The sequence below is a fragment of the Rhinoraja longicauda genome, chromosome 7 (genome assembly GCF_053455715.1).
Source record: "Rhinoraja longicauda isolate Sanriku21f chromosome 7, sRhiLon1.1, whole genome shotgun sequence".
Lineage (NCBI taxonomy): Eukaryota > Metazoa > Chordata > Chondrichthyes > Rajiformes > Arhynchobatidae > Rhinoraja > Rhinoraja longicauda.
This window is the reverse complement of record NC_135959.1, coordinates 44,207,931-44,232,250: the sequence shown is the minus strand read 5'-3', so window position 1 is coordinate 44,232,250 and position 24,320 is coordinate 44,207,931. Positions and strand designations below refer to the sequence as shown.

The 24,320-nt window shown below is 44.4% G+C and overlaps 1 protein-coding gene across 1 annotated transcript in view; it reads right to left on the bottom strand.

Annotated features, from left to right (window-relative positions):
- The window catches only part of atp8a2 (ATPase phospholipid transporting 8A2), a 171,014-nt gene that overhangs the window by 45,938 nt on the left and 100,756 nt on the right, over positions 1 to 24,320 (bottom strand). The window contains exon 24 of the mRNA XM_078403060.1: positions 24,079 to 24,251. Coding sequence (XP_078259186.1) covers positions 24,079 to 24,251 — 173 coding nt within the window. The remainder of the gene's footprint in view (positions 1 to 24,078; positions 24,252 to 24,320) is intronic.

The following is a 24,320-nucleotide window of genomic DNA, read 5'->3' as shown; positions in this document are numbered from 1 at the left end:
AAACATATAAGATTATTAAGGGGTTGGACACGTTAGAGGCAGGAAACATGTTCCCAATGTTGGGGGAGTCCAGAACCAGGGGCCACAGTTTAAGAATAAGGGGTAGGCCATTTAGAACAGAGATGAGGAAAAACTTTTTCAGTCAGAGAGTTGAAAATCTGTGGAATTCACTGCCTCAGAAGGCAGTGGAGGCCAATTCTCTGAATGCATTCAAGAGAGAGCTAGATAGAGTTCTTAAGGATAGCGGAGTCAGGGGGTATGGGGAGTAGGCAGGAACGGGGTACTAATTGAGAATGATCAGCCGTGATCACATTGAATGGTGGTGCTGGCTCGAAGGGCCGAATGGCCTACTCCTGCACCTATTGTCTATTGTCACCCGGAGAAAGCCCATGCGGTCACAAGGAGAACGTACAAACTCCGTACAGGCAGCACCCGTAGTCAGGATCAAACCCTGTTCTCTGGCGCTGTAAGGCAGCAACTCTACCTCCGCGCCACTGTGCCGTCTGTGTTAGTAAAGATTAGTTTAACACTGTGTTGGAGAAGGTTAGTCATACGAATTAAAAGCAAAAATAACAGTCATTTTTTCATCTCTTTAGTGGGGTAGGTGAGGGAATTGGTAATTTTGTAGCTGGGAATCGTGGAAGAATGAGTGTCTCAGTTCTTGCTGAACTGGAGGCAGTAACTTTGTTTCTATTTCCTAACCAGAGTCTGCAGCTGGTCAGAGTAAAATGCTTCAGGCATGTTTGCTGGCAGGCAGATTTAGCTGCAACACTGGAATGCTTTTAGGGAGTAGAGAAGAGTGGAAAGAGCACTGGAAAGGTCTGCAATTGGCACCTACTTTCAAGAGATGGGAGGCACAGTGGTAGAGTTGCTGCCTAACTGCAAGAGACCTGGGTTCAACGTATGTACGTTCTGCCTGTGTTTTTCCCCAATCACCTTGTATGTTTAGTTTAGTTTAGTTTAGATAAACAGCGCGGAAACAGGCCCTTTGGCCCACCGAGTCCGCGCTGACCAGCGATCCTCGCACACGAACACCATCCAACACATACTAGGGACAATTTACAATTTAACCCTCAATCCTGTACGTCTTTGGAGTGTGGGAGGAAGCTGGAGCACCTGGAGAAAGCCCACATGGTCACAGGGAGAACGTACAAACTGCACACACAGCCCCGTAGTCAGGATCGAACACAACCAAGCTAGTTGGGCTTGACTCAAGTGCTTGGGATGTGGTCCGAGAGGGGTTGTGGACAATGGATTACCAACAAGTCAACCACTTTTACCAAAGCAAAACACAAAGTGCTGGAGGAATTCAGCAGGTCAGGCAGCATTCCTGGAGGAAATGGATAGCTGTCCCGGCCCGGGATCTCACCTGTCCATTCCCTCCATGGATGGGGCCTGACCCGCTGAGTTCCTGCCACACTCTGTGCTTTGTTCAACACCTCAGCAACTGCAGATCCTTGGAGAACCACTTTTACTCCTAATATTTTCTATTGCAGAGACTCCAATGTACATTTAATCAAATAATTGTGAACCTAGAGAGAAATTAAGAATTGCAAGACACAAATTATTTAAGGAACTTAAGAAATGTAATGTATTTCCCTGTCTGAAGAAGGGTCCCAACCCGAAACGTCACCTATCCACGTTCTCCAGAGATGCAGCCTGACCCGCTGAGTTACGCCAGCACTTGGTGCCTTTTCTTGTGAGCCAGAATCTGCAGTTCCTTGTTCCTATATTTCCCACACCATTGGTTTTAAATAATACAAGCTAATAATGCAAGTTACAGGCAGTTGCAATCTATGCTCTGCAGGGGGATCAAAATTCAATACAAAGCCAAGATAAGAAGGAAGAGTAGACCAACTCTTCTGACATGTGGTTTTCCACATGGGGATATAATTATTAGATAATCACATTCTTTCTTCAGTTTAGAACTAATTGAGTTTAGTTTAGAGATACAGTATTTGGCCCACTGATTTCACGCTGACCATCGATCACCCATTCACACCAGTCCTGTGTTATCCCACTTTCTCATCCACTCCCTACACACTGGGGACAATTTTAGAGGCCAGTTAACCTACAACCCCGCACGTCATTGGGATGTGGGAGGAAACCGGAGCACCTGGAGGAAACCCACGTGGTCACAGGGAGAATGTGCAAACTCCACACAGACAGCACCCGAGTTTAGGATGAAATTGGGGTTCTGTGGCGCTGTGAGGCAGTGGCTCTACCAGCTGTGCCACGATGTGCCGCCCACATTTCCTCCAAATAATTCTGATGGAATAAAAATCTATTTAATCCAAAGGACTACGGACGTTGTCTGAATGGAGTTAGTACCATCTCCCTGTGACCGCGTGTTTTTTTCTCTGAGTGCACCGATTCCTCCCACATCAGAAAGACGTGCGGGTTTGTAGGTAAATTGTCTCTAGTTTGTAGGATAGAAGCAGCGTGGTCGCTGGTCGGCGTGGACCTTTCCATGCTGTAACTTTAAACAAACCAATTGAATCAAATTGAAACAATTTTCTCTAAATACTTCTGATGAAAAGAAAACGTAGTTGTGGCGAAACAGAAATTGAATCAAATTGAATTCTTCAGATAAGGAAGGCATTTCCACAAAGCACAGCAACAGGTAGAAATATGCGAGAGTTCAGATTTAGGTTTCGGTTTGCTAGTCGGCTGACAAGGTGATGTATTTGGTGCAAGTGTGGCACCAGTAACGTAACCGAGGTCACAGGATGTCAAGGCTATTTCAGTCCAAGTAAAAAATTCATAACTGGATCTGCATCCGTAAAAGGCTCTGATTACCGAGAGACGACACAAGCAGTCTGGTCCATCAATCATGGCTCTGAAGAAGGGACTCGACCCAAAATGTCACCCATCCTTTTTCTCCAAAGATACGGCCTGACCCTCTGTTACTCCAGCACATTCTGTCTACCTTTGGTCCATCAGTTACAGGATATCTGATGGCTATGTATCAATTTAACCTTGTTCTGCAGGCAATACTTTACAGGTGAGCTGAACAGTAGATAAGTTGCAATTCGGTTCCAGTATCCTCTCCCTTTTACAGAAAAAGACCACCTTTCTATAAATAGATGCAAAATGCTGGAGTAACTCAGCAGGTCAGGCAGCATCTCTGGAGAAATGGAATTGGTGATATTTCGGCTTGAGACCCTTCTTCACACTGAGAGAGCTACAGATAGCGCTACACGTCACTGTAACCTAGACACAGCCCAAATACCATCTATTTGCAAAGAATGATTGAATGACAATTTTAGATGGTCCAAGTTGAATCAGCAGTCATTTTCACTAAGTACTGAAGAAGACTTCCAACTCGAAATGTCACCTATCCATGTTCTCCAGAGATGTTGCCTGGCTTGGTGAGTTACTCCAGCACCTTGGCTTTCTTTGGTAAACCAGCATCTGCAATTCCTTCTCATTAAATTCAGCAATTTATTACATTTATTAAATGGGCGATTCGGTGGCACAGCAGTAGAAACGCTGGTTTGTAGGTTAATTGGCTTGGTATAATTGTAATTTGTTCCTCGTGTGGTAGGAACAGATTCAGTGGGCCGAAGGGCCTGTTTCCACGAATTATCTCTAAACTAAGCGAAGCTAAGCATGAACAAGTTGGACTGAAGGGCCCATTTCCATGCAGTATGACTATATCCTTGCGTCAGGAGTCAAATGATTAGGATACATTTCCAATTCTCATTGTTCAATCCGGGTTAAAATAAATCAAGTTTGTATTTGGACATGATTCTTCTAAAGTTCTGTGTAAATATGGGGATTGATGTTAAATATTGGACAACTAAAAGACTGCTAATTACCCAACTAAGGGGAATACTGGTGATGGCACAGAGGTGCAGTGGTAGTTGTGCCTTACATCGCCAGAGACCTGGGCTCGATCCTAACTATAGGTGGTGTCTCTACAGAGCCTTATATTCTCGCTGTGACCGCGCAGGTCTTCTCCAGTTGCTCCGGTTTCCTCCCACACGCCAAAGGCGTACAGGATTGCAGGTTAATTAGCTTTGTTAAAGATTATAAATTGTCCCTGGTGTGTAGGGTAGTGCTAGTGTACGGGGTAACTGGTCGGTGTGGACCCAGTGCGCCGAAGGGCCTGTCTCCGCGCTGTATCTCTACATTAAACTAAGACTGCACCAGCAACCTACTGTCTGCAGTTTTGAGCCACTCTGAAGCCCATAGTCTATTTGAAAGGAACCAATCCATCCCAAATGAGTGACATTAATGCCACAGATGATGTTACTCGGTTCTGTTTTACATGTGATAAATCACCGGGCGCTTCAATAACTCAGCAATAGAACTCCACAAAATGACTGGAAGCAGAGAATTAATTCGGCTGCGAAAAATCTAAGGAAGGATCTCGAGACAGAAAGATTAACTCTGTTTCTGTTTCCACAGATGCCGCGTGACTGGATGAACGATTGGGACAACGGTTACAGCGTAGGAACAATCTATTCATCCTGTCAAGTCCAGTCCAGCTCTATTGCAGAACAAACCTGCTAGCTTCCACCCCCACCCCGTCTCACACCACACCCCTCCCCGTAGTGCAGCAAACACTTCCCTTTCAGATACATAGAGTCAGAGTCATGCAGCGCATAAACAGGCTCTTCGGCCCAACTTGCTGACCAATATGCCCCATCTACACTCGTCCCACCTGCCTGCGTTTGGCCCATATTCTATCCTATCCATGTACCTGTCTAAATGTTGCTTAAACGTTGAGATAGTATGTGTTTCAACTACCTCCCCCGGCAGCTCATTCCATACACCCACCCTTTGTGTAAAAGATTTACCCCTCAAGTTCCTGTTAAAATCTTTTCCCCCTCACCTTAGACCTGTGTCCCCTGGTTCTTGGCTCCTCACACTCTGGCCAAGAGACTCTGTGCCTTTATTTGACCTATTCCTCTCATGATTTTGTACATCTCTATAAGATCACCCCTTATCCTTCTGCGCTCCTGAAATCACATAGAACTAGTGTGAACAGGTGATCGATGGTGGGCATGAACTCAGTGGGATGAAGGACCCATTTAGGTGCTGTCATTTTCAGACTTATTAATTACATTGCGGCTTGTCACACCAGATTATATTCTGTACCTTATGAGGTTTTAACATTAATTCTAGGATGACAAATTCAGTTGATGTACTTTATTATACTGTGCACAGTGCAAAATTCAAATTAAAACTTTTAAAAACAAGCACACTCTATGGAGAGGAAAAAAACCTGCAGATGCTGGTTTAAATCAGTCTGAAGAAGGGTCTCAACCCGAAACATCACCCATTCCTTCTCTCCCGAGATGCTGCCTGACCCGCTGAGTTACTCCAGCATTTTGTGTTTACACTCTATGGAGAGAACAGGTATTTCAAAGGTTTTTTGAAAAGAACCATTAGAGAACTTACCGATTTGTTCATTTGTTTAACTCTACAGATTATTGGACTCGAGCATTGGATTACTAAATTTAACACACAATTTAATGTGAAGGGGCTATATAGAACGAAGGTACAGGGAGATAGACGCAAAATGTTGGAGTAACTCCGCAGGTCAGGCAGCACCTCTGGAGAAAAGGAATAGGTGACCTTTCGGGTCGAGACTCTTCTTCAAACAGAAGAGATCCAGTCTGAAGAAGGGTCTCTACACGAAAACGTCACCTGTTCCTTTCCTCCAGAGATGCTGCCTGACCCGCTGAGTTACTCCAGCATTTTGTGTCTATCTTTGGTGTAAACCAGCATCTGCAGTTCCTTCCTACACAAAGGTACACTGAGACTCACCACCGAGTATCCTACTCCAGGAAGAGTGGGGGCAGAAGGAAAAGAATAAACGGCCTGCATGCATTCAGAAGTGCAGATTTTAAGAATTAATAGCTTTAAAAGCACATAATAACTTGAAAGACTTTTTTTTTAAAGCACCTGGAATTCACAATACTCAGAGGCTCAGAAGAATAATTTGCATCCCACGAGTGTTTTATTGTCAAATGTACCGAAACGGAACATAGAAATTCTTTCTTGCAGCAGCAGCTAATTCAAGTTAACATTAAGTAAAATAAAACGTAATGGCTATCATACTGTGCAAAGTGTGCAAGTGATTAATAGTTTGCAGTTAAACAATGCCAAAGCAAATATTTTCCTAAGCACTCTAATTCTAAGCAAATGTAGCTGCGATGTATTGAAATTCCTTTCAGGACGGCACAGTGGTGCAGTAGGGTGGCACAGTGGCACAGCAGTGCAGCAGGGTAGCAGAGTGGCGTAGCAGGGTGGTGCAGTGGTGCAGCAGAGTGGCGCAGCAGGGTGGTGCAGTAGTGCAGCATGGGTAGCACAGTGGTGCAGCATGGTAGTGCAGCAGGGTGGCACAGTGGGGAAGCAGGGTGGCACAGTGGGGCAGCAGGGTGGCACAGCTGAGTAGCACAGTGGCGCAGCAGGGTGGCGCAGTGGTGCAGCAGAGTGGTGCAGCAGGGTGGCGCAGTGGTGCAGCAGAGTGGTGCAGTGGTGCAGCACGGTGGTGCAGCAGGGTGGCGCAGTGGTGCAGCAGGATGGTGCAGCAGTGGTGGAGCAGGGTGATGCAGCAGGATGGTGCAGTGGCGCAGCAGGGTGGCGCAGTGGTGCAGCAGAGTGGTGCAGTGGTGCAGCAGAGTGGTGCAGTGGTGCAGCAGGGTGGCACAGCAGGGTGGCACAGCAGGGTGGCGCAGCAGGGTGGTGCAGTGGTATAGCAGGGTGGTGCAGCATGGTGGCACAGTGGAGTAGGGAAAGTGGGATACATGGAACTACTGTGAACGGGTGATCGGTGGTCAGCATGGACTCGATGGGCTGAAGGGCCTGTTTCTATGCTGTATCTCTAAAACTAAAACTAATAGATTTTGTGTTTGGTTAAGTTTCTGTAAGTCAGAAGAATGGAGCAGCTGGCATCTTTCGCAAAGAGTCAATATCTTTTCATACTGTGTGTTTATACGTGTGTGTGTGTGTGTGTGAGGGAGAAGGTGCGTGTGGATGAGAGAGAATCTTCAACAACATCAGGATACACTCTCCTTCCAGCAAAAACTGCAAGGGCATGCTCCGTTTTTTAAACACGCATCCCAAAAATCTGGTTCTGCCTCATTCAAGCATTCACAGACTCTCACTCACAGCAAGAATCAATAATAAGTAATCCCAGTGGTTAAAATGCAGAAGACTGCAACTACAGTACGAGTTGTACAAGACGTTGGTGAGGCCTCATTGAGAGTATTGGGTTCATTTCTGGTCACCGTTGTGGGAAAGATGTTGTCAAGCTGGAAAGGATACTGAGAGGATTTATGAGGATGTTGCCAGGACTCGGGCCTGAGCAGGCTAGGACTTTATTCCTTGGAGCGCAAGAGGATGAGGGGTGATCTTATAGAGGTTTATAAGATCATGAGAGGAATAGATGGGGCAAATGTTTTTTACCTGGAGTAGGGGGGAGATTTAACAAGAATTTGAGGGGCAATGTTTATTTTTTATCACAAAGGGTGGTGGGTATATGGAATGTGCTGCCAGAGGAGGTAGTTGAGGCAGCTACTATTACAACATTTAAGAAACATTTGGACAGGTACATGGATAGGATAGGTTTAGAGGGCTACGGGCTAAACGCAGGCAAGGTGAAAAGCTTTTGTTGCGTGCCAACCTGTCAGCGGAAAGACTGTACATGATTACAGTCAAGCCATCCACAGTAATTGCTGTTGGAGTAGAGGTTTGAAAGAGGGAAGAGATTGTAATGCGTGATTGCAGATCCACTTCTGGAACCAGCAGGCAGAGAGTTGCCTGGCTTGGAATAATTAGAAGCACCTATCCAACTATCCAGTGGTAGAGCTGCTGCCTTACAGCGCCGGAGATTCGGGTTTGATCCTAACTACGGGTGCTGTCTGTTCAGAGTTTGCATGTTCTCCTCGTGACCTGTGTGGGTTTTCTCCGAGATCTTCGGTTTCCTCCCACACTCCAAAAACGTACTGGTTTGTCGGTTAATTGGTTTGCTATAAATGTAAATTGTCCCCAGAGTGTGTAGGATAGTGTTATTGTGCGGGGATCGTTGGTCGGTGTGGACTCGGTGGGCCGAAGGGCCTGCTTCCACGCTGTATCTCTAAACGCAATTAAACTAAGCAAAAAGCCAAAGGATTTATTAGACGAATCTTTAGAAAGCGAGAAAATTCACTTTAATGGAGTTTAGAGTCATAGTCATACAGCACGGAAACAGGCCCCTTGGCACAACTCATCCATGCTGACCAAGAACCCCAGCTACACTAGGCCCATTTGCCCGCGTTTGGTCCATATATCCTTCTAAACCTTTCCTATTCATGTACTTGTCCGTGTCCTTTAAATGCTGCTACAAGTAGCTGCCTCAATGACCTCCTCTGGCAGCTCGTTCCATACACCCACCCTCACACCAGGTCGTTGGAAGTGTGAAAAATTCCTTAAAAATTTGTCAAAATCTCACGGAAAGGTTACAGCATGTGAAAAAGGGACAAAGGTTGCTTCAAGAAGACACGATTACCACACACTTACCTTAGGTTACAATTGGCAACAATACAACTTAAAGTTCTTTCTACAAATCCAGCATGGATCTTATTTTAATAAGTGGAATAGCTTGTTTTGCTGAACAGGTATTATCAAAACCAAATTGGAAGAAATCTATTGCCTGACATCCCATTGCCTGACATAATTCATATGTAGGAATCTACCATTAATCATAAAGCCATGGGGCCTCGTTATCCTACGCTGTAATGCAAGACTTATTCTTATAGTTCCTTCCTTTTTCTAATACTATTATATTACTGCTTTAAAAGAGGAACTCTCTCCCACAACATGAAACTCACAAGCTAATGTAAAAAAATACCTATTGATCTTTTAGTTTAGTTTAGAGATACAGTGCAGACACAGGCCCTTCGGCCCACCGAGTCCACACCGCCCAGCGATCCCAGTACACCAGCACTATCCTACACACTAGAGCCAATTTACATTGTTTATCCGAGCCAATTAACCTACAAACCTGTACGTCTTTGGAGTGTGGGAGGAAACAAGAGCACCCGGAGAAAAACACACGGTCACAAGGAGAACGTACAAACTTTATACAAACTCCGTAGTCAGGTTTGAACCCGGATCTCTGGTGATATAAGGCAGCATCTCTACCCCTGTGCTACACTGCCTCCACTTGCAGCTCGTTCCATATACCCACCAACCCAAGTGAAAAAGTTGCCCCTCAGGTTGCTCTTAAATCTTGCCCCTCGCACCTTAAGCACATGCCCTCTGGTTCGTGATTCCCCTACCCTGGGTAAAAGACTGCATTCAAATTATCTATTCGCCTCATGATTTTATACACCTCTATAAGAACAACTCTCAGCCTCCTGCGCTCCAAGGAATAAAGTCCTAGCCTTCCCAACCTCTCACTGCAGCTCAGACCCTCAAGTACTGGCAACATCTTCGTAAATCTTCTCTGCACCCTTTTCACCTCTGTTTCTCTACCTGGGTCTTTCAATGTTTCTTCCAATCTACTATCACAACCAATGTTTTGGTCATCTCTCCCAATATCATAAATTCTCAGTGTCTAACTTTGTTTGAAGCAGCTGCTGATGAAGTCCTGTGGAGATTTTATCTCCATAAATGCAAATATTCTGTTGATGAAGGCAAACATGCCCATGTTATCAGGTTAGCTTTAGTTTAAAGATAAGCATAGAAACAGGCTCTTTGGCCCACCGAGTTCACGCCAACGATTGATCACGCCTTCACACTAGTTCTATGTTATCCCAGTTTCGCATCCTACACATGATGGCAATTTACAGAGGCCAATTAACCTACGAACCTGCATGGCTTTGGGATGTGGAAGGAAACCGGAGCATCTGGAGAAAACCCAGGTGATCACAGGGAGGAGGTACAAACTCCATGCAGACAGCACCCGAGGTCAGGATCGAACCCTGAAACCCTCTAGTCTCTGACGCTGAAAGGCAGCAACTCCACTGTGCCACCTTGCTGCCTTGCATAAGGGTACTCTGGTCTTTTTTTTGACAACAAAGGGAAAACAAAAGCTGAAGGTTTGGAGCACTTAACCCGAGTGTTTGGATGGCTTGTGATGTGAATACGGACATGTTTTCTTTTACATCCATTTCCAGGGCTCCCCAGAGTGAGTTTCTGATACCAGCCATGAAAATTACAGCCCATTTCCCATACAAAGGCGGCAGGCTGCCTTTTATCACTTGCCCCATGACTTAGCTGTTGGGAACAGCTTTGACAAACTCTCGGAACAGATTGCCCCATCACAATCTCAGCCTGGCAAATAACGCTAAGCTAATTACAGGAGAACCATTGCAATGGCAAGGCATCCTTGCAACATTATTTTTATTTAATCGGCGCAAGCATTAGTCTCGACTACAGATATGTTGCCAATACATATATATGGGATATATATGTATATTCATGAACATATCTTTGCAAATATATTGAACAAATAAAACAAGCAATTTATGGCCAACAAGAACTAAAATTCAAGGACGAATCACTCCGGTCACTCCTTCCTCGCCCCTCTCCCATCAGGCAAGAAAACGCATACCTCCAGATTCAGGGACAGTGTTATCAGTTATCCCAGCTGTTATCAGGCATCTGAACCATGCTATCACCAACTGAAGAGTTGTCCTGACCTACTATCTACCTCTGGACTATCTTTAATCAGACTTTACTGGACTTATCTTGCACTAAATGTTATTCCTTTTATCCTGTATCTGTACACTGTGGACGTCTCGGTTGTAATCATGTATATGCTATTCGCTGACTGGATAGCGTGCAACAAATAGCTTTTCATTGTATCTCGGTACACGTGACAATAAACTAAATTGTGCTGCAAAAATATTTTAAATTTCCCAAATTTTTAAATCAAACTTGAGAAGATCTCAAGAAAGCACAAATCCCACTCCTGCTAAAGGAATGTAGGAATTCTGACGAAGAGTCCCAACCTGAATCATCACCTATCCATGTTTTCCGGGGATGCTGCCTGACCCACTGAGTTACTCCAGCACTTTGTGTCTAAACCAACATCTGCATTTCCTTGTTATTAAATTTTGACTGTTAAAGGAATTATGGATTGAAAAAAAGAGGAAACCTGTAGTAAAAATAAAATAAAACTGACCACTCTGTAGAACCACTCAGCTACACAGATGTTTTTCGAATTTTAAAAGAACTTGGGGCTTTAAAAAAAAAAGTATTGAAGCCAATCTATGCATCATTTGCAAGCGGCACAACCCAGCTTCTACATAAACAGTGACTTCCTGAACTTCAGGTTTCCAGCATTGTGAGCAAAGGGACATCAAAAGCAGTGGAGTACTTCATCCGAGGAACAACAATACATCTGAGTCAAGACGGTAAACCGCCTGATATCAGGAACATCGCCGAGAGAAAACAACTTCACTTTTTTTTTTGACAGATGCCAATCCAACCTGAACAATCAAAGATAGAGCGAGCAGGAATCAAAATTGTGCGTAGAGTCGTTTTAGCTGGGGGGGGGGGGGGGGGGGGGGGGGCGGCAGTGGTAAAGTTGCTGCCTCACAGCGCCAAAGACCCGGATTCGATCCTGACTACGGGTGCTGTCTGTACAGAATTTGTACGTTCTCCCTGTGGCCGCGTGGGTTGTCTCCGGGTGCTCTAGTTTCCTCCTTCCTGTTTTGTAGGTTAATTAACTTCAGTAAAATTGTAAATTACCCATTGTGTGTAGGATACTGGTCAACGCGGATGGTGGGCCGAAGGGCCTGTTTCGTGCTGTATCTCTAAAGTCTAAACAGTTTTGTTTGAGTCACTGTTCTAATTGACATGCAATATTGAGAGAAAAATTACATAGCATTTTAAAATGTTATAACAACTAAAATCTTAACTTAGAATCAGAGTCATGCAGCACAGAAACAGGCTCTTCGACCCAACTTGCCCATGCTGTCCAAGATGCCTCATCTAAGCCAGTACCATTAGACTGCATTTGGTCCATCTCTCTCCAAACCTTTCATATCCATGTACTTTTCCAATTTCATTTATTGTTATTGTACCTGCTTCAACTACCTCCTCTGGCAGCACTTTTCATTTACTCACCACCCTGTGTGTGAAAAAGTTGCCCCTCAGGTTCCTATTAAATCTTTACCCTCTAACAAACCCATGTCCTCTTGTTCTTGATTGCCTTACCCTGGGTAAAAGGCTCTGTGCATTCACCCTATCTATTCCCCTCATGATTTTGTACATTTCCCATCAAGAACTTGAAACAAATATTCTGTGTAGACTGGGCAAAAAGTTTTAAAATAAAATCTTATTCACATTTAGTGCTTTTGTTGCAGGCATAGTATAGGAAAGATGTTGTCAAATTGGAAAGGGTGCAGAAAAAAATTATGAGAATGTTGCCAGGACTCAAGGGCAATGGAGAGGTTGAGCAGGCTGGGACTCCATTCCTTGGAGCGCAGGAGGATGAGGGGTGATCTTATAGAGTTCATGAGGAGAATAGATAAGGTAAATGCACAGAATCTTTCGCATTTACTCTCTGTATGGGAATTAAGAACCAGAAGACATAGGTTTAAGGTTTGGGGGGGGAGATTTAATAGGGACTTGAGGGGCAACTTTTTAATTACACAGAGGGTGGTGGGTTTAAGGAATGAGATGCTGGAAGAGGTAGTTGAGTCAGGTACCATCAACGCATTTAAGAAACATTTGGTCAGGTAGATGGATAGGATAGGTTTAGGGGACATGGATTAAACACAGCCAGGTGGGACTCGTGCAGATGGGGCAAGTTGGGCCAAAGGGCCCGTTACTACACTGTACAAGTCTATGACAAAAAGGTAAAACACACGTGGTAGGTGGGCAGAAAGTAAAATAATGCTTGACTACTCTGAGGGGCCAGCACTGTTTCTGTTGGAGACCCTCAAGACTGCCGTCGCTGGAATCCAGAGCAAACACAAAGTGCTGGAAGATCTCAGAGTCCAGCAACCTCCGGAAGGGAGGGGGGAGAAATTGTCAACGTTTCAGGACTGAAAGTGGAGAGGGAAGAAAGCTGGTGTATGAAGAGGACAGGGGGCAGGATGATGGGCCAAATGGCCTCCTTTAATACTGCAGCCTTTATGCAATTGTGGGCTTTGCTGCTGATAAAAGAGAAGTTTTACACCCGCTGCCTTCTGAAACAGTGCATTTCACATTGCCACAGAAACCATATGCTACATCATGACTTTGCTTCTAACCAGGTTATGCAATTTAAAAATTAAGTTCCCTCACGAGAATTTCCCATGAAGAAGAAATGTTGCCAATTTGCCCCGTCTGAAGAAGGGTCCCAACCCAAAACGTCACCTATCCATGTTCTCCAGAGATGCTGAGTTATTCCAGCACTTCGTGTCTTTGTTTTAACCCCCGTTAATATGTTGGTTCTTGGTTCTTGGTCCTCCAAAATATTCCAAATGGAATTTAAACTTTACTTAAGCACCTTATAACTTGATCATTTCTAGGCATCTCCAATTGCTACAAAGAAGTGCTACCACAGCATGGTGGCGCAGTGGTGTTGCTGCCTTACAGCGCCAGACAACCAGGTTCAATCCTGACTGTGGATGCTGTCGGAGTTTGCACATTCTCCCTGTGACCACGTGGGTTTTATGTGGGTGCTTCGGTTTCCTCCCAAATTCCCAAAAAGTGCAGATTTGTAGGTTAATTGGCTCTGGTAAATTGTCCCATGGGTTTTTTAAAAGTTTAGAGATACAGTGCGGAAAACGGCTCTTCGGCCCACCGAGTCCGCGCCGACCAGCGATCCCCGCACACTAACACTATCCCACACACACTATTTACAATTTTACCAAACCAACTGGCCCACAAACCTGTATGTCTTTGGAGTGTGGGAGAAACTGGAGCACCCCAAGAAAACCCACGCAGCTCATGGGGGAACGTACTAACTTGTATACACTGGAATTTAGAAGGATGAGAGGAGATCTTATCAAAACGTATAAGATTATTAAGGGGTTGGACACGTTAGAGGCAGGAAACATGTTCCCAATGTTGGGGGCGTCCAGAACAAGGGGCCACAGTTTAAGAATAAGGGGTAGGCCATTTAGAACTGAGATGAGGAAAAACTTTTTCAGTCAGAGAGTTGTGAATCTGTGGAATTCTCTGCCTCAGAAGGCAGTGGACGCCAATTCACTGAATGCATTCAAGAGAGAGCTGGATAGAGCTCTTAAGGATAGCGGAGTCAGGGGGTATGGGGAGAAGGCAGGAACGGGGTACTGATTGAGAATGATCAGCCACGATCACATTGAATGGCGGTGCTGGCTCGAAGGGCCGAATGGCCTCCTCCTGCACCTATTGTCTATTGTCTATAACTCTATTCAGACAGCGCCTGTAGTCAGGATAGAACCCGGGTTTCTGGTGCTGTAAGGCAGCAGCTCTACTGCTGTGCAGCCCGACTACTGGGTGTAGGATACGGGTGATCACTGGTCAGCACAGACTCGGTGGGACCTGTATTCATGCTGTATCACTAAATTAAAGTAAAAGAACTGGCAAAGGATTGGCAGAGACAGTCTGGTATTCGGTTTGGTCTGCCTAGTCACACTGAAATAGCATCATATTGTTATAAATGGAAGATTGGCCTTTGCACACATACACACAAGCTACAGGCTAGAGGTCAAAGAATGTATGAAGCAAAGAATATCAAATATCCCATTTAGTCTTCAGCCTCAGATATAATGTTATATGGACACACCAGATTCTCCCAATATAAAACTCTGCTTTGCTGTGTCTAAAGTGGTGGAATTCCATGAAACTCGAGATCTTTCACATTCCTCCTTTACCTCTCTCAGCAATGATGTACCTTTTCTCTCAATGAACTTCATCAAAATGGAACCGGTGCAAATGTTAATGAAAGACATACCAAGGACGTGTGGGTTTGTAGGTTAATTTGCCTCTAAGTTCCTCCTGGTGTGCAGGAAGAGGAAGCAAAAGTGGGATAACATAGAACTGGTGTGAATGGGTGATTGCTGGTCGGCGCGGACCGAAGTGCCCATTTCCGTGCTGTATCTCTAAACTAAAAAGAACGTTGTTCACTTTCTTTTTAAAAAAATCAGCATGATCAGATTTGAAAGGGGAATGAATAAAATATTGAGCACTTAAATGTGAAACCAGATCTTACAGAGTGGCGGCCAATCCAGGCGAGTCCCAGGCTGCTGCAGGGCCTCCGGCTGTCTAAATCTTAAAAGGCTGGAGGGACTACATCTTGCATCTGAAATGTTAATAGCCTTTTAGATGGGCACATGGATATGCAGGGAGGGATATGGATCACGTGCAGGCAGAGATTAGTTTAAGAAGATAACTGCAGCTGCTGGTACAAATCTCTGGTATTTATTCACAAAATGCTGGAGTAACTCAGCAGGTCAGGCAGCATCTCGGGAGAGAAGGAATGGGTGACGTTTCAGGTCGAGACCCTTCTTCAGACTGAAGAAGGGTCTCGACCCGAAACGTCACCCATTCCTTCTCTCCCGAGATGCTGCCTGACCTGCTGAGTTACTCCAGCATTTTGTGAATAAATACCAGAGATTAGTTTAACCTGGCATCATGTTCGGCACAGACATGGTGGGCTGAAAGGCCTGCTCCTGTGCTGTACTCTTGTATGTAACGCATGGAGTCGAGGCAAAATTTCAGTATCGACCTGTTAGTTGTAACTGCACGTCTTCAGAAATCAAAGAATTCTGACCAACACTAGTGAGTTATTAAAAACTACAAAGTTACTTTCTAGAGAATTAAGCAGGCTATATTTTACAGAGAAAAGCCTCCGTACTGTCAACAGCTATGTTATTTCAGACAGGGAATGAGGTTGCTTGCTGCAGCTAAGCAGAGAGCTACCCCGCTGAGAAATAGCAGCTGCATGCATCTTCAACAGAGCCTAAAATCCTCCTGGTGAATTAGAGGGAATCAGGCAGAGATCAGAGCAAGCTTGCTGTACAGAAATAGTGGGAAATCCCATAAACTTTTCTAAATAACTGTTGCAACATGAGTTACCTTTCCATGAAAGTCGTAATACAAACGTTACTGTACCTCACATGGGTTTAATGGTATTATTGCCACATGTACCCAGGCTCAGTGAATTTCATTTCTTGTGAACAATACAGTAAAAATCTTACTAGACATAGACACAATCATAGTTAAGTGCAAGAATGTAGCAATCATAGGACTGAGGCAGTTCATAGAGGGAGTACAGAGAAGGTTCACCAGATTGATTCCTGGGATGGCAGGACTTTCATATGAAGAAAGACTGGATACACTCGGCTTGTACTCGCTGGAATTTAGAAGATTGAGGGGGGATCTTATAGAAACTTACAAAATTCTTAAGGGGTTGGACAGGCGAGATGCAGGAAGATTGTTCCCGATGTTGGGGAAGTCCAGAACAAGGGGTCACAGTTTAAGGATAAGGGGGAAGTCTTTTAGGACCGAGATGAGAACGTTTTTTTTTCACACAGAGTGGTGAATCTGTGGAATTCTCTGCCACAGAAGGTAGTTGAGGCCAGTTCATTGGCTATATTTAAGAGGGAGTTAGATGTGGCCCTTGTGGCTAAAGGGATCAGAGGGTATGGAGAGAAGGCAGGTACAGGATACTGAGTTGGATGATCAGCCATGATCATATTGAATGGCGGTGCAGGCTCGAAGGGCCGAATGGCCTACTCCTGCACCTATTTTCTATGTTTCTACAAGAGTCGCCCTGTTTCTGGCGCCATATTGTATGATTTTAAATCCTCCCAATGACATTGTTTAAACCTTTACAAATGAGATTTTTAAAGTCGCCTAAATCCTCCCATTATGCTACCTTCCCCTTTAGTTTGGTTGCAATCTCCACCAGACTGTGTTTTACACAGTTGCTGATGAGGGCCTGAAATGTGCTGCCATTGATGAGACATTTCGAGAGGCACGTGGCTCTGGAGGGAATGGAGGGTTGCTACATGTGCACACTCTTGGTAGAAAAAAATGTTTTCTTTGAGGCATTGCTATCAAGAATGCACCTTTAACCATATGTGGAAATATACAACCCAGAATTTCGTAATGAAAGGCAGTGAGGGTTAATAGCATGTACTGCTATTTATGACAAACTGCAACATAGTCCCTCAAGGGCAGGTGAAATGCAAACTCTTTGCAAATTGTCTGAGATGCAATGCTCCACCTTTAATTTTGTAAAACCAGTATCACATTGCCTTATGGTACAAATCCACTTAACAGCATACTTGCATGTGAATCTATCTGTGTGGCCCATCACAGGTACTGACCTCCCTCCCCACAATCGAGGGGATCTATTGGAGGCTCTGCTCATAAAGGCAGCCAGCATCATCAAGGACCCACACCACCCTGGGCATGCTTTCATTTCACTCCTGCCACAGGGAAGAACAATGAGCTACTATCTACTTCATTGGAGACCCTCTGACTATCATTAATCAGACCTTATGGACTTCATGTTGCACTAAACGTTATTCCCTTTATCATGTATCTACTGTGGATGGCACGATTGTAATCATGTATAGTCTTACCGACTGGTTAGCATGCAACAAAATCTTTTCACTATACTTGGTACACAATACAATAAACTATACTAAAAAAAAAGATTTAGGAATCTGAAAACAGTGACCTCCAGGTTCAGGAAAAGCTTCTTCCCAACATCAGACTCTTGAACATTATAAACACCAACTAAACTACGAATTGTCTTAGAAAGACACCAAATGCTGGAGTAACTCATTGGGACAAGGCAGCATCTCTGGAGAGAAGGAATGGGTGACGTTTCGGGTCGAGACCCTTCTTCAGACTGAGAGTCAGGGGAGAGGGAGGCTAGAGACATGGGAGGGCAAGTTTTGAAAACGTCAGATGCTGCTCAAGGAAATGTAGAATGATTCATTGTTAAAACTGAGGGGAAGGTGACAACGAGGCAAATAATCAGTAAATTGAATCTGGTGGACAGTGAAACTAGTCGGAGAACTAGGGTGGGGGAGGGACAGAGAGAGAGGGAAAGCAAGGGTTACTTGAAGTTAGAGAAATCAGTATTCATACTGCTGGGTTGTGAGCTTTTAATTAATTCATTAAAATTGTTGAAAACATAAGCGACGCAGTGGTGCTAGTTTTCGACGAGCACGGTCCTTCATGCAGCTGGCAAGCTCCTCTTTCGTCCCTACATATGCGTCTTCCATCAACGTCTTCAGCATCGTCTTGTTTGGTCATCCCGAGTTCTGTCTTCCATGGGTGGGTTCCCACAGCACAACCTTGTTTGCTGGTATTTCTGGATGGCGGTGGCAATGACCAGCTCGTCTCATCCGTTGTAAGCTGCCCAAGCAAAATATAGGGTGCTGATCTTTCAATTTGTGTTGGGCCTCACTCTGACAGCAGACTTCAGCTTTTTTGCACTAATATGGCTTTTAAAAAATGTATTGAACATAAAAGAAATTATGATATCAATAAATACTGTGTATACAGACCCATTGTGCTGCTGGCAGTAAGAATTTCATTATTCCGTTTTTAGTATATTCTAGATCACGTTGGGCCCAAACCTCTCCTGCCTTGGTGCAGCACCTTCTACTTCCCCCTTCCCCCCTCCCCTCCCCCTCACCCCCCCACTCTATCCGCCTCAACACCCCTCCCCCTCCCTCCACCCCCCCATACCTCCACCCCCCCATACCTCCACCCCCCCCTCCCCCCTTCCTCCCTAGGAGATAGATTTAAACTTTAAAATGTGAATAACTTTAAAAATATAACACCGATTTCAATGAAACTTCTTCCATTAGCGCCAAAGGGACAACAGTGAGTTAGTTGGCTGTAGTTCAGGAACAAACAAACAAACAAACGAGTTTTAGTATATAGATGACCATTAAACACTCTTGACTCATAAGTAAACTCACCACAGAACATTTCAGTACTTGTTCTGGGTTCCCATCCTTGTGGTTTATACTTGTTTTCTAGCCTTTGCCACTTACAGTAATAGTAACTGTACAATCAGATTTCAGATTTCAGATGCAATACAGGTTCACCACTGATTTCCAGAGCCATTCTGGATTATCCGTTTTGCCGGACCAACAGAGGTCACGGCCTCCAAGAAGAGTCGAAAGGTACTGAAAAGGTTCACGCAGGCCGCCGAGGAGCCAAGATACTGGCTCGCCAAGTCGGCCTTGGAAGTCGGCTATGGAAATACATCTGCCGGCTCCAGGCTGGAGTTCCAGAGCCCCAACCACAGGGGGCAAATTTGATCTGCAGATCCGCCATTGAAGTCCAGATGAGGTCGAGATCATCTGCCTCACCCAACCTTGGCGCCACATTTTCGGGAGGGTGGGGTTCAAGTACACTCTCGTAATTCTGCCCTGATTAAAGGAAGTGCCGGAAAATTGATGGTGTTCCTGTATATTCTGAACTTCCAGACAACATCAATTACAAAGTCACTGCATTAACCAATGTCTAGAGAGGTGTTCAGAGTGTTTTATGGTCATATGTCCCGAAACAGAACAATTAAATTCTTACTTGCAGCAGCACACGTTTGTAAGCGCAATGTTTGCTTTATAATGTTTATAACCAAGCATTAAAATGTTCAATCAATAAAAAACCCAAACATAGTGCAAAAAACAAACCGAAGCCCAGAATCCCTAGTGCACCCCAGGCAGTTCATAGTGTTCAATAGCCTGATGGTTGGTGAGAAGAAGCTGTTGATGGACGTTACAGTTTTCAGACTCCTGTAACTTCTTCCCGATAACAGGAGGGAAATGAGAATGCAGCCAGGGTGGTGTAGGTACATGATAATGTTGATCTAATGGCTTGAATGCAAATAGTTCAGATGCAAATGTAGATGCTGATGCAGAATGCAGATACAAACCAACAAAAAGGAGATGAAAGTTTGGAAAGTACATTGAATTCAAACTCGAAGAGCCCTGACTCATGTTGGAATTGAGATCAAATCAGTTCTGACTGCATTATGACAATGGGAACAAAGAATGGAAAGGCACATTGTTTAGATTTCACAGCTAGAAGAGCACCATCTACTGTTCCATATAAAAAGTGTTATGCATAATTGATGTAGTTCTTATATAAAGTACAGGTCCACCACCAATTTCCCAGCAACTGGTGGTCCGGCACCTCCTTTAATCTGGACAAAATTACAAGAGCGCACTTGAAATCCCCCTTCACTGCCCCGAAGTCACACTGAAAATGTAGTGCCTAGGCCGGGTGAGGCAACCGATCTTCACCTCACCAGGACATCCGTGGCCAATCAGCGGGTCGAATTTGCCCTCCGCGGCCAGTGCTCTGGAACTCCGGAGCCCGGCAGATCCGCTCCCAGAACCGACCTCCGACGCCGACTTTGCGGGCCTTTGCGGTATCTCGGCCCCCCGGCGACCCATTCCGGTGCCGTTCGACTCCGCTCAGAGATTGTGACATCTTTTGGTCCGGCAAAACGGATAATCCAGAAAGGCGGTGGAACCAAGGGTGCCGGAAAATCAGTGGTGGACTGTATTAAAATTTGAGTCTAAATGGAGGTTCCTGACCCAAAACAATGCCTGTCCATTTCCTCCCCAGATGCTGCCTGACCCGCTGAGTTGTTCCAGCTCTGTGTTTTGCTCAAGATTTCAGCACCTGCAGTATCTTATTTCTCCACCCAAATTTGAAAGGTCCAGTCTGGCGGTGATATAAAGTGTCGAGGCATTAGTACATAGGAGGGTAATTTTCTTCTTTGAATATGGACTAAGTGCAGGTAGATAAGAGTTGGTCTTGGCATCATGTTCAGCACACACATTGTGGGCCGTAGGGCCTGTTCTCATGCTGAACTATTCTATGTTCTATTAGACTTTAGGCTGTACTTTAGAGACGCATCGTTGAAACAGGCCCACTGACCCACCGAGTTCACACCAACAGCGATCACCCGGCGATACTAACACTACCCGAATTACTAGGAACAATTTGCAGAAGCCAATTAACCCACAAATCTATAATTCTTTGGAGTGTGTGAGGAAACCGGAGCACCTGGAGAAAACCCACGCGGTCACAGGGAGAACATACAAACTCTGTACAGACAGCACCAGTAGTCATGATCGAACCAGGGTCTCACGCTGTAAGGCAGCAACTCTACCACTGCACCGCTCCAATTATTATTCAATGTCTATCACACCTGAGATAAATGTTAGGCTTTCAATACCCACAATGGCCTGTCGCTTTATAATCCTTTAGGAATGTGGAAATATCAAAGACAAGAATAGAATTTTTTTTTAAACTTCCATTAAAGAAGTTTCCTCAGGCCAATAATCGTTACACGATGGGCAAGGCTAAGTGGAGCTGCAAAATACTGGTTTAAAAGCAAAGCATTAAAAATAAACTCACAAAACTATGGTCTCACCAACAAAAAGGTAACAAGCCACAATTCTTATAAACTCACTCAACACAACAAATGTCTCTTCCATCAGCAAAATTGAGTAGATAATACTTAGTCAAACATATCCAACAGCAACTGGTAATGTTCCCAAAGACTGATGGGATTAGCTTGACTATGTCTCCACGTCTCCATTATTGCATTTAAAATTCTGTGAGCGCATTTGGATCTTTATCACTTACTGTTGAATGGAAGAGCAGATTGAATTACCCGCTATTGTGTGTGTAGGCGTTTGGATTGTATGCACAGAAAAATCCCAGTTAATCCCACCTATTTAATGAGATATAATGAATTGTCCCATTAAAAGGCATCTTATGTTAATGGAATATTATTTTGATGTCAAGGTATTAAGAGCAAAACTGAAAGCAACTTTGGTCTCTCATATAATTACTTAAACATGTATTCATTGAAATGCACTCATTTTTGTTGAAAAGAAAATAGAATCATTGTAAAGACACAGAATGATTGACTGAAACATACAGCACAGAAACAGGCCTTTCGGCCCACCGAGTCCACGCTGACCATTGATCACCCGGTCACATTAGTTCTATGTTAATCCCTCATTCACCACACAGAGGCCAATTAACCCACAAACCCACATGTCGTTGGGACATGGGAGGAAACAGGAGCAGCCGGAAGAAACCCACGCAATCACAGGGAGAACGTGCAAACACCACACAGACAGCGCCCAATGTCAGGATCGAACCTGGCACTCTGCCGCTGAGAGGCTGCAGCTCTGCCCGCTGCACCACCTCCAAGATGAACTCGCATATACTTTGACTGGAAGCTCTCAATATCTTTGAAAATTAAGAAATTCCAAGGTTTAACCCTATGTCCCCATTCAAACCCTACAGGTTCTTTTCATACAACAAAAAGACAACCTAGAAACATAATTTACATTTGTGCCATACCCAAAAGTTGCACTATTAGCATCATTGCAAAAGATCTATTTAAATCCTTTTCCTCCAGAGATGCTGCCTGACTTGCTGAGTTACTCCACACTGAGTCTATATTTAGATTAAAGTTTGAGTCTGAGTTTAGTTTATTGTCACGTGGACCAAATGAGAAGCTTTTGTTGCATGCTAACCAGTCCAGCGGAAATACAATACATGATTATAATTGAGCCATCCAGTGTACAGATACATGATAAAAGGAATAACGTGAATAATATTTAGTGCAAGATAAAGCCAGTCAAGTCTGACCAAAGATAGTCCGAGGATCTCCAATGAGGTAGATAGTCGTTCAGAACCGCTCTCTCGGTGTTGGTGGGATGGTTCAGTTGCCTAATAGCTGGGAAGAAACTGCCCTTGAATCTGGAAGTGTACATTCTTTTAACTCTTTAATACTCTTGGTAAAAACTATCTGGGTATTCCACACAAACTGCAGAAATTCTACCTTGCTACTAATAACGTCAAAAGGATATAATTACTTCAGACACAAATAAAATTTGTTCATCTTTCATTAACGGGCAAGAACAGAATGAAGCTTTCAAAGGCAATTCGTTTCCTCGAAAAGTACTGCGTACATGAATAAGCATGGAACTTTTTTTTGAGAGAGGATCAGTACGGAGGTAAAGTTCATCATAATGTGGCCCAGTGCAGATGACATAAAATAAAGCAATACTAGAAACAAGGAACTGCAGATGCTGGTTTACAAAAAAAAAGAAACAATATGCTAGAGTAACACACTAGGTCAAGCAGCATCTCTGAAGAAAAAGGAAGGGTGGCATTTCAGGTCAGGACCCTTCTTTAGACTGGGAGGGGGGTTGGGGGACGACAAGACCAGGACCAATCAGACCAACTGGCCACAAATGACCTCGGGCAGGGTGGTGCCTGGTAGGTCCATTGTTGGTCAGGGAAGGTTCAACAGAACAATGTGGGGAACTGTGGAACTGCTAGGGTGGAGGGAGGGGGCAAAAGGTGAGGAGGGATTTTGATAGGCAGATGGTTGGACAAAGGCCAGAGATGAAAAGACCGAAGGTGTGAGACAAATGGTGGGTAAACCATACAAACTCATTACAGACGTACATACTTGGAATTACCAAATAAATCTCTAATTGATGAGCCACCAGTGTAGGCTCACCTTGGATTTTTGTTGATTCTTTCTTATAGGCATTGTAGCAATAGGGAATCCACAATGAGTTCATGTTATCGGAGCATAATTAGACCATTCAGTGCAGAGTCTCCACCATTCAATCATGGCTGTTCTATTTTCCCCTCATTCTCCTGCCTTCTCCCCATAACCTTTGACATCCTTACTAATCAAGAATCTGTCAATCTCCACCTTATAAATATCCCTTGGCCTCCACAGCCATCTGTGGCAATTCCACAGATTCATCACGCTCTAACTAAAGAAATTCCTCATCTCCTTTCTATAGGTACGTCAGTTTATACTGAGGCTGTGCCCTCTGGTCCCAGATTCTTTCACTAGTGGAAACATCCATATTCTATCCAGGCCTTTCACTATTCGGTAAGTTTCAATGAGATCCCCCCCTCATCCTTCTAAACTCCAGCAAGAGCACGTCCAGCGTTATCAAACACTCATATATTAACCCAATTATCCTTGGGATCATTCTCGTAAACCTCATCTGGACACTCCAATGCCGACACATCCTTCCTCTGCCTTGCAGATATTATGCAAAGGGCAACTTCTTAAATATAAAGTCCACCACAGCAGCATCTTACCAATGAGGTTGTTGTTCTCACCTGCAACAGATGACAGTTTTACAAGATAAAGCCAGATCCAAGAACAAATTTTGGACTTCAGGAGACAGCGCGTAGTTCAACGTGTTTCCATCCAAGATAAGCGCAAGTTCATTCTCTTGCTTCAAGCATTCTCCCAGGTCTTCGCAGTGGCGATTGATAATTTCCTTCGTTGCCTAAATCAAGTGAACAAACATATATTGAGTCACCTTAATCTGCAGCACACTTCCATGTCCACTGACAAA